This window comes from Argopecten irradians, chromosome 2 (genome assembly GCF_041381155.1).
Source record: "Argopecten irradians isolate NY chromosome 2, Ai_NY, whole genome shotgun sequence".
Classification (NCBI taxonomy): domain Eukaryota; kingdom Metazoa; phylum Mollusca; class Bivalvia; order Pectinida; family Pectinidae; genus Argopecten; species Argopecten irradians.
This window is the reverse complement of record NC_091135.1, coordinates 35,591,081-35,605,519: the sequence shown is the minus strand read 5'-3', so window position 1 is coordinate 35,605,519 and position 14,439 is coordinate 35,591,081. Positions and strand designations below refer to the sequence as shown.

Below are 14,439 nucleotides of genomic sequence, written 5' to 3'. Positions count from 1 at the left end.
ATGATAGTGAAAAAATATGAAAAGCTGATCTTGATTCGTGAGTATGAAAATTAAGGCACATGTAACTTTTAAGTTGTATGGTCTATAACATTCGTTCTTTTTGTCATAGTGAAAACTCTTTAAGTGTTATACACATTTTTCTCCGTCTCTCTGGGGTTTAAACTTTCTAATTTTACCACGTTTAATAAAGTTTCAGCACTGAAAGTATTTTTTAATAATAAAAGTAAACCAGAGGCCCATGGGCCTTAACGGTCACCTGATATTTGATAAAAATTAGTAATGTCCTTTACTAGCCAACTGATGTCTTTTGTTCATGAAATAGGGACATAGATCTACATACCATTTTCATTAAGATTGGTGCATATTAACTTACATAATCGTGTTCACAAGGTTCAATAATTATTATCGCTAAGGGCAATAACTTCGTAATTAAGTTTAAGTCGAATCAAACTGATTTTCGAACTCGTCCGAGATCATTCCAATGTTTGTCTACATGCAAAGTTTTAATTAAGCTTGGTGCATATTTACATAAGTTATCGTATTCACAAGGTCCAATCATGATTATTGGTGCGTAGGGCAATAACTCCACAAATTACTGTTGAATCAAGCTCATTTTCAAACTTGTCGGAGATATTTCCAATGTTGGTATACATAAAAAAAGTTTCATAAAGCTTCGTTCATATTTACTCAAGTTATCGCGTTCACAATGTCCAATAATCATTATTAGAGCAAAGGACGATAACTCAGTAAATTACTATCGAATCACGTTGATTTTCGAACTCGTCTGAGATCTTTCCAATGTTAGTCTACAAAGTTTCATAAAGCTCTGTTTATATGTACTCACGTTATCGCGTTCACAAGGTACAATGATAATGATCAGTGCAAAGGGCAATAACTCCGTAAATTACAGTCAAGTCACGCTGATTTTCGGACTAATCCGAGATTTTTCCAATGTTATTCTACATGCAAAAGTGTCATTAAGGTCAGTAAATATGCACCGATCTTAATGACACTTTTGCATGTTGACTAGCATTGGAAAGATATCAGGACGAGTTTAAAAAATCAGCTTGATTCGACTGCATCTTACGGAGTTATTGTCCTTTGCAATAATTATTATTTGACCTTATTAGCGAAATATCTCGGACGAGTTTGAAAATCAGCTTGATTCGACTGTAACTTACGGAGTTATTGCTCTTTGCACAAATAATTATCCTTGGATCTTCATTGTAAACAAGATAACTTTAACGAGCTAGTGAAATATTGTATGCAGACTAACATTAGAAAAAATAAGTATGAAAAATTTTCTAATTCCATCATAACTGATGGAGTTATTGTCCTTTGTAACAATAATCATTATTGGAAGTTAAAAATTGCATCCATGATAAATTAATATTTATTGTATTTTGATATGAAGAACATGCACCTAACAATGTAAACACATTACTGTAAGAGCGATTAGAGTAGTTCTAGACAAAAATGTCTTTACTACACTGCCAATGGCTAAGGTTTGACATATAAGACGTCCCACCACAATGTGTAATGGCGGACAGCAAGCGAGTTAAAACAATCACATACATTTCACTATAGTGGACTTTCTGGGATATCACAGTAAACCCAACTAATCTAATTTGCATTAGAACTGGTTTGTTTCCGATATATAGGCAAATTGTGATGTACTCTTAGACTGTTCCTATTGTCCCGTTAAAGATGCTCCATCGCTGACAAATGGTATTTTTTTCACTATCAAAAACAGGAGCAGACTATTTAGTATCTTTCTTCAGTTACAAAAGTTACTTTCTTCACACCATTACCGCCATTGAAAAGTTTAAGCTTTTAATTTTACTTAAAGTTAAAAAAATGAAAAATAGTTAATTGCATCCCGAAAAAAATCCGTGGCACTATATCTTATATGGAATGAAGTAATGATTGCGCATGCACCAAAGGCGAAATAAATCATTTAAAATGATATTTTTTGTGTTAATTAGGCATATATATACACGATTAAACACCAATTATTGTTCAAATGATGAATGTCATTTATGCTCTGTCGGCGGTGGAGCATCTTTAACTATTTAATAATTATCATGTACTTACACGGTAATCAACTGGAATTTCGTGATGATTCCTCAAATTCTCCAATCAATGATATTTCACCACGAGGGAACAGCACATCATGGAGCCTAACATGTCTATAATTTTGATGTGCGTTATGAAATCTTGTTACCACCGTTGTGCTTCAACCTTTGACTATATAAATGCGAGGTAAGACTTCAAGCGTTAGATTTAATTTTATATTCTATATCATATCCTATGAACCTCATGGCCAATCTTCCTTATTTTAAGACATCGGAAAATTACTTTCTGTACAAATGGACATATTCGCAAGATTTTCCTTCATATTCATGTAGTATTGCTCTTCATTAATTATATTCATTACCTTTATACCCTCTTATATTCAATCACAAAGCAGTTCTATGTTCGAGCTTTACATCGACGATTAAACCGAACCAGCTTCATTTATGTCACATCTACTCGTCTACGTTACTGTAGCCCGAAATACTCTGGCCCTGACACCAGACTTAGACATTATGACAGATAGATGTCTGGTGTAGCCCGAGATACTCTGGCCCTGACACCAGACTTAGACATTATGACAGATAGATGTCTGGTTTAGGGCCAGAGCGCAGTAGTACTCGAAAACCTGGAATAAGCCGACACCGTTTGGTATCGAGCCAGGTACTCTCCGATTCAGACTGACCACCGAGAATCACCACTAACCTTAGTCTATTCAACAAATGAATATCATATCTACCCAAATATAGCAATCCGTCGAGATCTAAGATGATTTGCATACTACGAGAAAATGGCGACGACGACGAGGGAAATTTAAAGTTGCGGAAAAGAAACTACTGTGTTGACACAATAGAACATGCATGCGTGTTGAAATGGATGGCTATGAGTAGTTAATTATTCATTTGTTGAAAAGACCAAGGTAAGTGGCGATTCTCGGTGGTAATATTTTGTAAGTAGTCTGAATCGGAGAGTACCTGGCCCGATACCAAACGGTGTCGGCTTATTCCAGGTTTTCGTGTACTACTGCGCTCTGGCCCAAAACCAGACGTCTATCTGTCATAATGTCTAAGTCTGGTGTCAGGGCCAGAGTATCTCGGGCTAACGTTACTGTTGCAGTTCAACAGAAACAGTCCAGAAATGCAAATGAAGTCGAGACGAAAAGAACGAGATCATTTTGTTTGTTGAAGTAAAAAATACCAGAGGCAGTATAGCTAGGTACTTCCTTCTGCCAAATGTTCACAGTTCCGACCTTTCGATCTTTTTCGAATATATGCGAAAAGTTGGATTCACTTCTTGGGGCACAATAATGCTATTATCGATACGCGACAGAAGACAATACGGGGTTTTCGAGATCCCAAAACGACGTGGGGAAAGTACGATTTGCCCCACCTTCATTATGGCGTCATAACCACCGGAAGGACTAATCGATGGCAAATTGTACTTTTCCCACGTCGTTTTAGGATCTAGAGACCCATGTAAACAAGAAGTTCAATAATGTTTTCTGGATTTCAATGACCTGCTCGTGGCAAAACGAGCAAAGCTAGAGCAGTGTCGAAAATTGCTGGACTGGGTTCAGTATTAAGGAAATGAGGTAAAAAGCATGCTATTTAGTTGGTGAAAGTATTTCACAAATGTGTGTTCAATATCGAGGGGACAAATGCTGTCAGAACAAATACCTGGAGAGAGGGAATAGCTTCAACCAACAGGCGATAGCAAACAGGACAAGCAGGAAGTAAAATTTTAATATATACATGTTGAGAAACCTTATATGAAGTCTGCGTGGACCGACACAGACAGAACGCTATCTGTAAACAAGATTCAAGTTCGCATGAAAACAAAGTGCAAAGCTCTGTCGAGATCAATGGATTCTGATCCGGGTTTTGGAGTATGCCAGGTTCAATATTCATTCAACTGCCAACCCATTCAGAAATCCTATGCAAAATGGTAAGTTTTGTTGCAATCAGTGCTTCATTTCCCCCCTAGATCTTGGATAAAACTGTGGTAAATGTTTTCATTTAGAGAAATAGAGTATTTTTTATACAAAGTCAATCGTTTAAAGATGCTCCACCGCCGACATAGCATAAATGATATCCATCATTTCAACAATAATTGGTGTGTAATCGTGTAAAATTAACACAAAAACTAATATAAAATAATTGGTGCATGCGCAATCAGTACTTCATTCCATATAGGATATAGTGCAACGGGATTTTTTCGGGATGCAATTATTTGTTTTTCATATTTTTACCTTGAAGTAAAATTAGAAGCTCAAACTTTTCAATGGTGGTAATGGTGTAGAGTATGTAACTTTTGTAGCTGAAGAAAAATACTAAATCGTCTGCTCCTGTTTTTATAGTGAAAAAATATCAATTGTCAGCGGTGGAGCATCTTTAAGTAAACATTAACTACAAATAGTTGGTATTTTGAAATATTAAAAACCAAAAAGGAAATTATTCTGCCTTGAGAGCTTGTTTCATACATCACCATCACTTTTCGTTTTGCTGATATGAATACTATTTGGCATTACCAAACCCTTAATATGGAAGATAATTCGGACAAATGACAATTGCAGAATACATATATGTTCTTACTACAATTTGCAGTATAAATTTTATTCACACTCCTTTCTAAGCACCCTTACAAGTACATACAAAAGCCACCGCACAACATAAAAATCTTCCACGATTTTCAACAATGCAACACTCCAGTTTCATTCGGCGTGTCCTTTTACATTCCTTCAAAACACTTCCAAAGCATTAGCACTTCACATTTCAACACATCAAAATCACGTACAGGGTTGTTTCTTCCAAAATGCTCGTTTTTGTTCTCCACACTTCTTCCAAAGCCTTTCACCAACTTGCGGCCCTTAGTTGTTCAGTCCACCACACATACGTACGTACGTCTACCTGATAAAATTACTGGTCTCCTCCTTCCAAATCACAATGATGATCCACGATCTTCAGTCCATGATTTGTTAGTTTCTGTTCAAGCTGGGCTTGTCAATGTTTGAAGTGAATAAGCTGACATCAACACAGATTACCAGAAAGAAAAAGATATATGCAAAGATATAACAAACTGTGGCATAGTGTGCTCGGTAAAATGATGACACTCTCATCCCCTTTAATGCCTATCATTTAAGCTACGTCCTTATATATAGTCATACACCAATCCCACATGCTAACTACCCGTGGCTTGTGTGCCATCCATTTCTCATAGACAAATGTGGCTCTTCTGTTTTCGATGAACTTCTAGAAAAGAGTTTCTGGTTAATAATAATGTATACAAGTATAAATTTATAATCATAATATGCCAACACTTGGATACCTGTTTTTTTTAAACAATAGTACAGTGTTATAACATGTTTCATAAGCCATTTTAGGGGTTCAATTTAATTTAATTTCAATTCTTATTTAAAGATATCATATAACCATTTATTTAGTTTCTTTCTAAAAATGATCCAATTTTGGCAAGCTCTCTTTTCTTAATGAGCAACCTTGAGATTTTGAAAGTTTATTACATAGGTTGTGCACAATAATTTCTAGCTTTTGCATATTGAATGAATTAAAATATTCTGAAAATCTTTTGATTTTGACTATAAAGGCGTGTATAGAGTATACATTTTACATTTGCGAACAATAGCTTGTGTTTTGTTGTTAAACATACTGTTATTATACATTAACAAAGAAATACTTAATATATTTTCTTTGATTTCACATGATTTTCAACCATTTACAATCAAAAGCATAACCAAAACAAACTTCTCCAATTTTTTTTTTGATATCTCATACTTCAAAACGTTATTTTGATGAACTTAACACATCTTATTCCTCAATTTTCTAAAACACAACATACAAAATCGAATCATGATTTTTCAAATGTTGAGGAAAACGATTTTTTGATTTTTCATTCAATTTTTGTGAAGCTATTTCCCATCAGCAAACAGATTCATAATACACTTACTTGTAGTTGGAACTTCTGATAAATTTTAAATCATTGAAATGAAGAACATCAAAATATATCTATGCAAGCATAATGACATGACGATGCACATCAAGTTAAATAAAAAACACTTAAGAATGATCACATCGTCCCAGGTGAAAATTTACTTAGGCTACATTGTCTCCAGTATCAGGCTACATTGTCTCCAGTATCATAATTAATCAATCAAAGTTAATGATTGAAAAAAAAATATTTAATTGATTCTATCCCCAGCCTATGGGATGAACAGTGGATTTCACACATATGACAAATTCTTCTGCACTTCTTTAGCTTGCAAACTAATGAATATTAGAACCAAATGCACTGAAACCAACGTACGCAAGGGTAAAAAATGATCCGCACAATTTTGACCTGGGATCAAAGATCGACAAATACAAAACTTCAAATTGAAGTGAATTTGATAATATGTTACAAACTTCGAAAATGAAGTATTTAGAATACAATCTTCAAATGCTTTAGGTACAAGATTTGAGACAAGCTTCATATCAAAGTATATATCATACTGAACTTCTAATTGAAATAGATGTTACCAACATGTTTTTGACGAATGTATTTCTTAGATCTGTTCACTTATGACAAATAAACTCCAATAATAAAGTATCTAAGGATGTTGTGAAGTCACTTGATCCGAACTAAATGTAATTGCCTGTGAAAAACACACCTTCATTCTAATGTATACGAGAAATGGAAGGGACAAAGGCCAGACTCGTACTAATTCCACCCACTCCTTTGGCCTTGAGTCTGTCCCCCACCCCAGTTTGCATAACCACCGGTAGTATTATTTGCCTCGTTGGAACCCCAGCCTCCTCCAAAGAACCCGCTTCCGCTATTTGTTTGCCTTGTGCTATCAAAACCCTGATTAGTGGCTTGTGTGTAGTTGTCGCCCACCTGCTGTTGAGGTGGTGGCATTTGGCCTTGACTTAGAACGGCTTGTGCTGCTGCTAATACAAGGTTCATTCCAATGCTGTTGGCTAGGTTTGGGTCGGGTGTGGGCTGGTTACCCCCGATAGTGCTGATTGGTTTCCCCCCTGTATTGCCCCAGTTTCCCTGGTGGCCCTGGTTCCAGCCCTTGGGTACCACACCACCACGGTTATAATTGCCCTTCCCGTCGTATTTGTCCCCGCTATTTTTGGGTGCTGCTGTGGTGACATGAACACTTGTAGCTTTGATTATGTGGTCCTCTCCGCATAAACTTCTGGCAATTGCTGGATCAGCAAAGGTGACAAAGGCAAACGCTCTAAATGGCTTAGGAATGAACACATCAATTACTTCACCAAACTTGCTGAAATATGTGTGAAGGTCTTCGGCTGTTATATCTTCTGTACAGCGAGCTACAAAGACTTTTCTGCTTACAAACTGTTGGGCCCCTTCCTGAAATTGAAACAAAATATACCCATAGCATCAGAACTGTGGGGAAGGTAAAATTTGAATTTTCTTCTTCTTTTATTCTCTTTCATGAAAAATTAGCACAAACAATATTACTTAATACATATCTAAATAAATATCTATACAATGAATTACCTACAAAGTTTTAAATCATTGAATTGTAAACCAAATACGCTATTTTCATTTCAAAACAAGTTCGTGAAGAATAACGTTCGCGAATTTGAAACTGAGTGGCACTCTGATGCAAACTTTGATGCAAATGAAAAAGGCAAAGGCACCATAAAAACTGCTTTAAACATGTAAATATTAATGCTATTTCATTCTATTTTACTTGTCTAATATAGAATACCTACATTTGAGTTTGGAATTGTTACATCACACCTCCTGCCGTCTATGTGATGTCGATCTGCCAGACACTTGACTTGACAATCATACTCAGCAAATCGAATGAAGCCAAAGCCTTTGGAATACTGTGTTTTGGGGTCTCGTTTCACCTGCAATAGAAAAATAAAATTAACTTTATTATGACAATTGATATCTGGTTGTTGCCTAAATAAATGACATATAAATTTACTTCAATACTTGCAATCAATGCGTTCACATTATAATAAAATCTACTTTAAAGGAAAGAATTGGATTTTTTAATTATAATATCCTAAAATAGAAAGTGTTTGGAGTTATGATACAACTTACATCATAACTAAGCAACTGACCAGAGGAATATGTATGTTTGTTAAATAAACTAAACATTAAGTGTATGATAAGTCCATTTTCAGATACCTATATATTGCTGTCAGGTGCTTTGAACTGACAACAATATATAGGTATCTGGTTTGCAACATATCATATACATGAACTTTAAATTGCAGGAATATATTGTGATATCAAGTTTTGCATAGATATCAAAACTAGGACAAAAGAAGCAAAATATTAAAAAATACATATATTTCTTTCATACCTATGAGTGTAATACTGACTGGTCTAGGGCAATACACTCATGTCACCAGAGGCTGTATTGCATGGCTACCCATGCAATAAGGCCTCGTGATGTCACGGCGTCAACAAAATTTCTATTTCCTCGGTAAAATTGTAACATTTTTTTCACAAACTTGTTTTACTGGTATTACTATAAATGATGCAAGCAACAGAATTTTCATTAACAAGCAAATTTGTGGAATTTCCAACCCCCGCTTTCAGGAAATATTGTAGGTAAACATTATTGAGGTTAGGTTTAACCTTGGTTGAAACATGCCGTGGCAATCGATCTTGGCCAAACCCTTAAGGCATTTGACCTTGTTACCAAGTTTGAAGAAAATCGGTTGATATTTATTGGAGTTATTGCAGGAAAATTGCAGAAAATGACTTTTTTTTATTAAATCAAAGGGCCATAACGCCGCTAAATAAGGTCCATCGACAGTCGTGATCGAACTTGGTCGAGCCCTAAAGGCATTTAACCTTGTTACCAAGTTTGAAGAAAATCGGTTTACATTTGTTACAGTTATGGCACGGAAACAAAGTTTCAGAGAAAGCGGGGGATAAAAAAAATCATGTAATATTTCTTGTATGGAAAATTGACTCTCAGTCATGGATTTTTTCCAATTTGTTTCAAAATATCGGGATATATTAATAGTTTTAAAATTGTAATAAAAAGTAGAGGTATGAAAGACAAATACTCTTTCATAAGTGAATATGAAGGATAGGGATATTCTACCCTCAGGATCACAAAATATTGCAAAACCCTCTGCAAGCCCCTGTTTTACAACATTTTGTGACCCTCGGGTAGAAAATCCCTATCCTTCATATCCACATATGAAAGAGTCTTATAATATATCATCACTACTTACATGATAATAGGTCTGAATAACTAACTATAACTTATATATACCTAAAGGAAAAATCATGGCCCCTCACATGGCAAGGGAAATAACTCTTGATAAGTTGATGCACCAATATGAATCAATTACATGGGGTATTGGTACCATGTAATACATTTTCAGGATAAATATGATCGATCAAATATACAGTTATATTTTATACATCCATATCATAGGTAAACAAAATGCCAGCCACTCAGTGTGGCAATAGTGGAATTGTGGTCGACATATACGACATGTTGTCAAACATTCAAATTGAAAAAAACATCGCTGGTACCATATCACTTTTGCTACATCCAAATTGCATAATACATGCATGTAGCCCACTAAAGGTCTACACATGGCTGGCTTTTTGATTACCTCTCAACTACACATTGTTTTTTTTTCTAAATTAAACTGGAAGAGATGGTGATTGGCTGAGGGTTTACTCAAATAAATGTGCAATCGGCGACATTAAAAATGTGTGAAATAGAAGGTCAATGAATTGAAGTATTTCATTGTGCAGAGTTGCTTAATATCATAAATGTGATGTAACATATGCATGGGGGCAGTGGAGTACATAGGATCCCAATGAAAAAGTATGTATCCGTTTCCCCGGTATTGCAACACTGATGTATTAGAAATATGCTACTGAAGTAGCATAGGACAAATCTGTCCTAAAATTTCATGTTTTTAAAAGGTTTTGCTAGCTGACAACAATATTTAGGTAAAAAAAAACAAAAGTAAAATAAAAATTCTAATGACATAGCAGGGCTGGGAAAATGTACTTGTCCACTCGTCCAGATGAGTGGATTTGGCCATCGGACGAGTGAATGTTGACATATATATCATGCTTGTCCGTCGGACGAGTGAAAAATTCTGACAACGACTATGACCTACACCTTATTAATCATATCGTTTCTGGCTAAAGTTATATAGGGTCTGACATTCGTAACGGTTTCTTTAAAATACGACGAAACAATGACAAGTTTTCGCTTCCTGCATCATTCTTGGAAATCCCTGCCTTTCGATTTCAATGCGCGTGTACAACATTGTAACATGAATAAGTCCGAGGTCTCTTCATATCACAAAGAAGAGGCTAGAGGTGTATCGAATAACAAGATGTCGCAGCAAAATCTGCTTCAGTTTTTTGCGCCGTTCGCCTCAAAAAAATCTTATAAGAAGATAATGGACTTAAAAATAAAATACCTACTATATTGGAAAGTAAGTTAAAATATCAACCTTTTATAAATTAAGAGATATCTTTTTATACCACTTGCATAGAAAATATTTTTGGAATAAAATGTTTTTATCGGTCTTGTAAAACCGTCTGTTAGTCATGTTATTCCGAATTGGCATCAAAACTGGCAATCAGCTGAATACACCTGAATTAGCTATGTGCTAATATATACAGTCACATATACTTATTTATCTAACAAATATTGTGGGCAAGCAAAAATGTAATTTAAACGAGTAGATTTTGATGAAGCACTTTCAGCTTGCATTGCCTAATGGACGAGTACATTTCTTTTCCGTGGCTCTGTATAGGCAAGTTTAGCAGACTACTGTACATGTGTACTTATCAACACAGTTAAAAGTTGGACATTGGTTTGGATTGTATCAGTTGAAAATTGTTGTATATGAATAAATTATTGCTTGTGGAGGTATATATAAGAGTATAAAGTATAGCAAGAGCAATATAATTTAATCCAAAAGCCTCACTTAATCATAACTCTCCATCGTTCTTTATGAAAACTTTGAAACATTGTATAATAAAACAGTAGAGAAAACATACCTGAACTAGGAGGAGGTCTCCATATTTTGAGAAATATTCTCTTAGTTCTTTTTCATTTGTTTTCCATGGTAGTCCTAAAACTATCAGGTCACTACATCTTTGTTTCTCTATACATTTTGTCTTGGCAATTGTATTTTCAATGACTTCCTCTCCTTTTCTTTTGTTATCTGTAAGAAAAATAATCACACTGAATGAATTTACAAAAGCAAAGTTATCTAATTAAATTTCTCTTTAGAGTTAAAGTAGATTTTGTATTAAGTAGGATTAATTTTTCTACAGACTTCATATCACCAATGCCAACAAGCATTTGTCATTGAAGGCAGTCTGCGACTTTAAGCACTAGTCCGATGCCCATGACTAGTAATTTTTCAGCCGGACTAGTGTCAGTTGAAATGAACTAGTCCAGTTGGACTACTACTGACCGATGCAAGAGTTTGTAGGATACACAGAGAGGAATCACAGTTTGATTAAAACACATTAATATTCTTGTCAAAACAATATATAATTGAACATCTATTGGATCAATGCAACATTATATTGACTTTGAAATTTACTCAAAACAAATGCGGTTAGCACTGTGAAATGTCACTGTTGTTAATGTATAGAAGATTATCGCTGATAAGTAATCTGAATATGTGTTTTTGAAAGTTTGGTAACACTAAATCATGGCGAAATCTATTAAACGCTATAAGACATGGACTTCTAGTAGCGCGTGCGCAGTTGGAATCTGCTTATAGCGGATGTACACAGACTCTACACCCGACAAGGAAAATAATAGTAGGAGTACACTCGCACTAAAAATGCAAAATATACCTTTATTTCAATCCAATTACCTTTATTTTAATATATCTTTATTGAAATATTAAAAATACTGTATCAAATCGAATAAGTTTCACATGTTTCACAATAATGGATAATTAATTAAAACAATGTTCTTAAATTTACAAGCACTGCACTAAATCAAGAAAATACAGATAATTGTTACAGTAGTATTCAAAATGTAATTCAATCTGAGAGAGAAAAATAGTTAATTTCTTTGAACTTTTAATTCGATTTAGTTTAATTGATTTGCTATTAATAAATTTATTATTATTAATATATTTTTTCCAAAAATAAATTCACACCGAAATTCTAAAAACAAATTACTGTTCAAATTTCAATAACATGAATATTCATAAAATCCAGATCCACGATTACAATATACCCAAAATGGAGACCCTTATGATTGCAAAGCTTGTGACATCCATCAGACATAGATAGGCCTATTAAACATTTAAAACGTAAGCAGTATTTGTTTTTGTAGTAATACTCAGTCACTAGCTGTAGTCATAAAACTTCTTGAAAGGTCATGTTCAGCCGATTGTTTTCTAGGCTCTCTGCCGATCGGCTGCTTGACTTCAGCTTACATAATACACAGACGTGATAGTGACACCACAAGCCAAGATGGAAATAACACAGACGTGAAAGTGACACCACAAGCCAAGGTGGAAATAGCCAAAGGTTGTTTATTAGGGCCATTGGGGTATTGGTCAGGGGGTCAGGTAGTGGTCATACCTCTTTTGTTTACTTAATTATCAAGCCACTGCCTGGTATTTTGGTAGTTAAGTAAACGTGTACTGGGGACAAATAGTGCAGGGCGTTATGCTATAGGGGGATGGCGTCAGGCGCCGTATTAATCGGGGCTTTGGGAAACACTAAACAGCTTACGATTGTTTGATACATTGCACCCCCTTTAAACATGACGTCATAGTAATTGTTTCTGAAACTGCGGACGTATGCAAATTGTGACTGTTTCCTTACAAGTAAATGTAGTGTAAAAGAATCCATAATTGTTTGGTTTGATATTGAATTCTCAAATTATATTGTCAGAAATAACAGTCGTTTATAGGCAAATGACACAAAAGGAAACTAAATTTATATATGTATTAAACAATTTTGTGTGCATCCGAATTACGTTTTTCAAGAATCTTGAAATTTCGCTGTTTACAGAGGTGAAATTGTGGGGACTGCAATGCACTCTGGGAGAGGTTGACACCAAATATGTATCTTCATAATGTGTAAGTCTGGTGTTAGGGCCAGAGTATATCGGGCTACACCCTTACCATGACATATATAATCTTCAGCCAGATGAAGGTTAGATGTAGGCATTTCAAAAGAATTAGTAGTAGGTACGTATCTGCACACCTTTCAAACTATGTTTGCAACTAAACGTGCTTGTGTCTGGCAACCATAACCAAAATTTGGTTCTGAAAGTGGCAAAACACATTTTGTTTCTAAAGGCTACAGTAGCTTTTTTTAGCCGAAACGTCCAAGTAAGTTTCACGTGTTCCTCTGCAGTGCATGTGTCAAAAATCATACGTGTCAATTCTGTCACTTTCATTAAACATACCGTAGTTCTATTATCATTTTAAAGCAGTAGGTTATATGTACCTTTCGGAAATACAACAACAAATACGTAATGTCCCCATGCTCCATCGGGAGGGTGTAGTTTCCCATCGGATAACCGAATCCCCCGGAAGTTGCCACTGACTGGGTTTCGGTATTTCATCCCACATGCTCCGGGGAACTGGGCCGCTAGCGTAGAGAGAAGCAGTGTACCGTCATCTTCACTGGGAATTTCTATCGGTTCTTCGCCTTCTTCCTCTGCAACCTGTATATATTGTCCGGACATATTACCTCAAATTAAATGGAAAATCACATACGAAATGTTGACCCAACAAGAAAGCGTGCAAGATGGCGGCGGAACAACATTGCACAAAGCGCCATCTACATCCTAGTATGGGAGGCAATTCAGTCAGTCATATTGATGAGAGACGGTTCCAAACTTCTTTCTGTTCGTAACGTGAAATAGTTGGTTTGCGACGTACAAGTGAAGTTAAAATGCGTAAAAAAAACACTTAAAAATGAATATCCGTATCAATAGATAAGTAAATTGAATTTTAATTTGAAATTTACTAAAGAGTTTTTTTCAGTTGAAAAACATTCTTGATTGTGTACAACAGAAACGTTAACACATGTTATATGTTTCTGATTAGAAAAGAGAGAAAAAAATAAAAAAAATCTATATAAAGATGTTATTGCTCAATCAAATTTAAAAAAAAAAACACCTAAATATCCAAACAGATATTTTTTATACATACAAAATAATCTCAATACATATTGTAGATCATCCGGTTACTATATCACTGACGTTATATCCACCCCTGGATTATCTCATAGAAAAACTGGAGGCAAGAGAACAAAACGAATATTTTCGTCCTTTCAGTCATGGGACATATTTATTCGTCACTGTTGTTTCTTTCCTATATATTCTGTGTATTTTTAACTTTTTTT

At 35.1% G+C, this 14,439-nt stretch overlaps 1 protein-coding gene across 1 annotated transcript; it reads right to left on the bottom strand.

Moving 5' to 3' along the window:
• Positions 1-4,655: 4,655 nt before the first annotated feature.
• LOC138315307 (TAR DNA-binding protein 43-like) lies at positions 4,656-13,864 on the bottom strand. The gene is made up of 4 exons (XM_069256212.1): positions 13,537-13,864; positions 11,107-11,273; positions 7,812-7,952; positions 4,656-7,443 (listed from the first exon to the last, which is right to left on the bottom strand). The coding sequence occupies exons 1-4, from the start codon at positions 13,775-13,777 to the stop codon at positions 6,784-6,786; spliced, it is 1,209 nt and encodes a 402-aa protein (XP_069112313.1). The 5' UTR covers positions 13,778-13,864; the 3' UTR covers positions 4,656-6,783.
• Between the last annotated feature and the right edge of the window lie 575 nt (positions 13,865-14,439).

Bases quoted from the DNA above. Each gene is read 5' to 3' on its own strand.
- LOC138315307 (XM_069256212.1), bottom strand. From the start codon at position 13,777: ATGTCCGGACAATATATACAGGTTGCAGAGGAAGAAGGCGAAGAACCG. The intron at 7,953-11,106 runs GTATGTTTTCTC...TTTCTATTGCAG, and splicing joins GAGACCTCCTCCTAGTTCAG to GTGAAACGAGACCCCAAAAC. The intron at 7,444-7,811 runs GTAGGTATTCTA...TTTCAATTTCAG, and splicing joins TAACAATTCCAAACTCAAAT to GAAGGGGCCCAACAGTTTGT.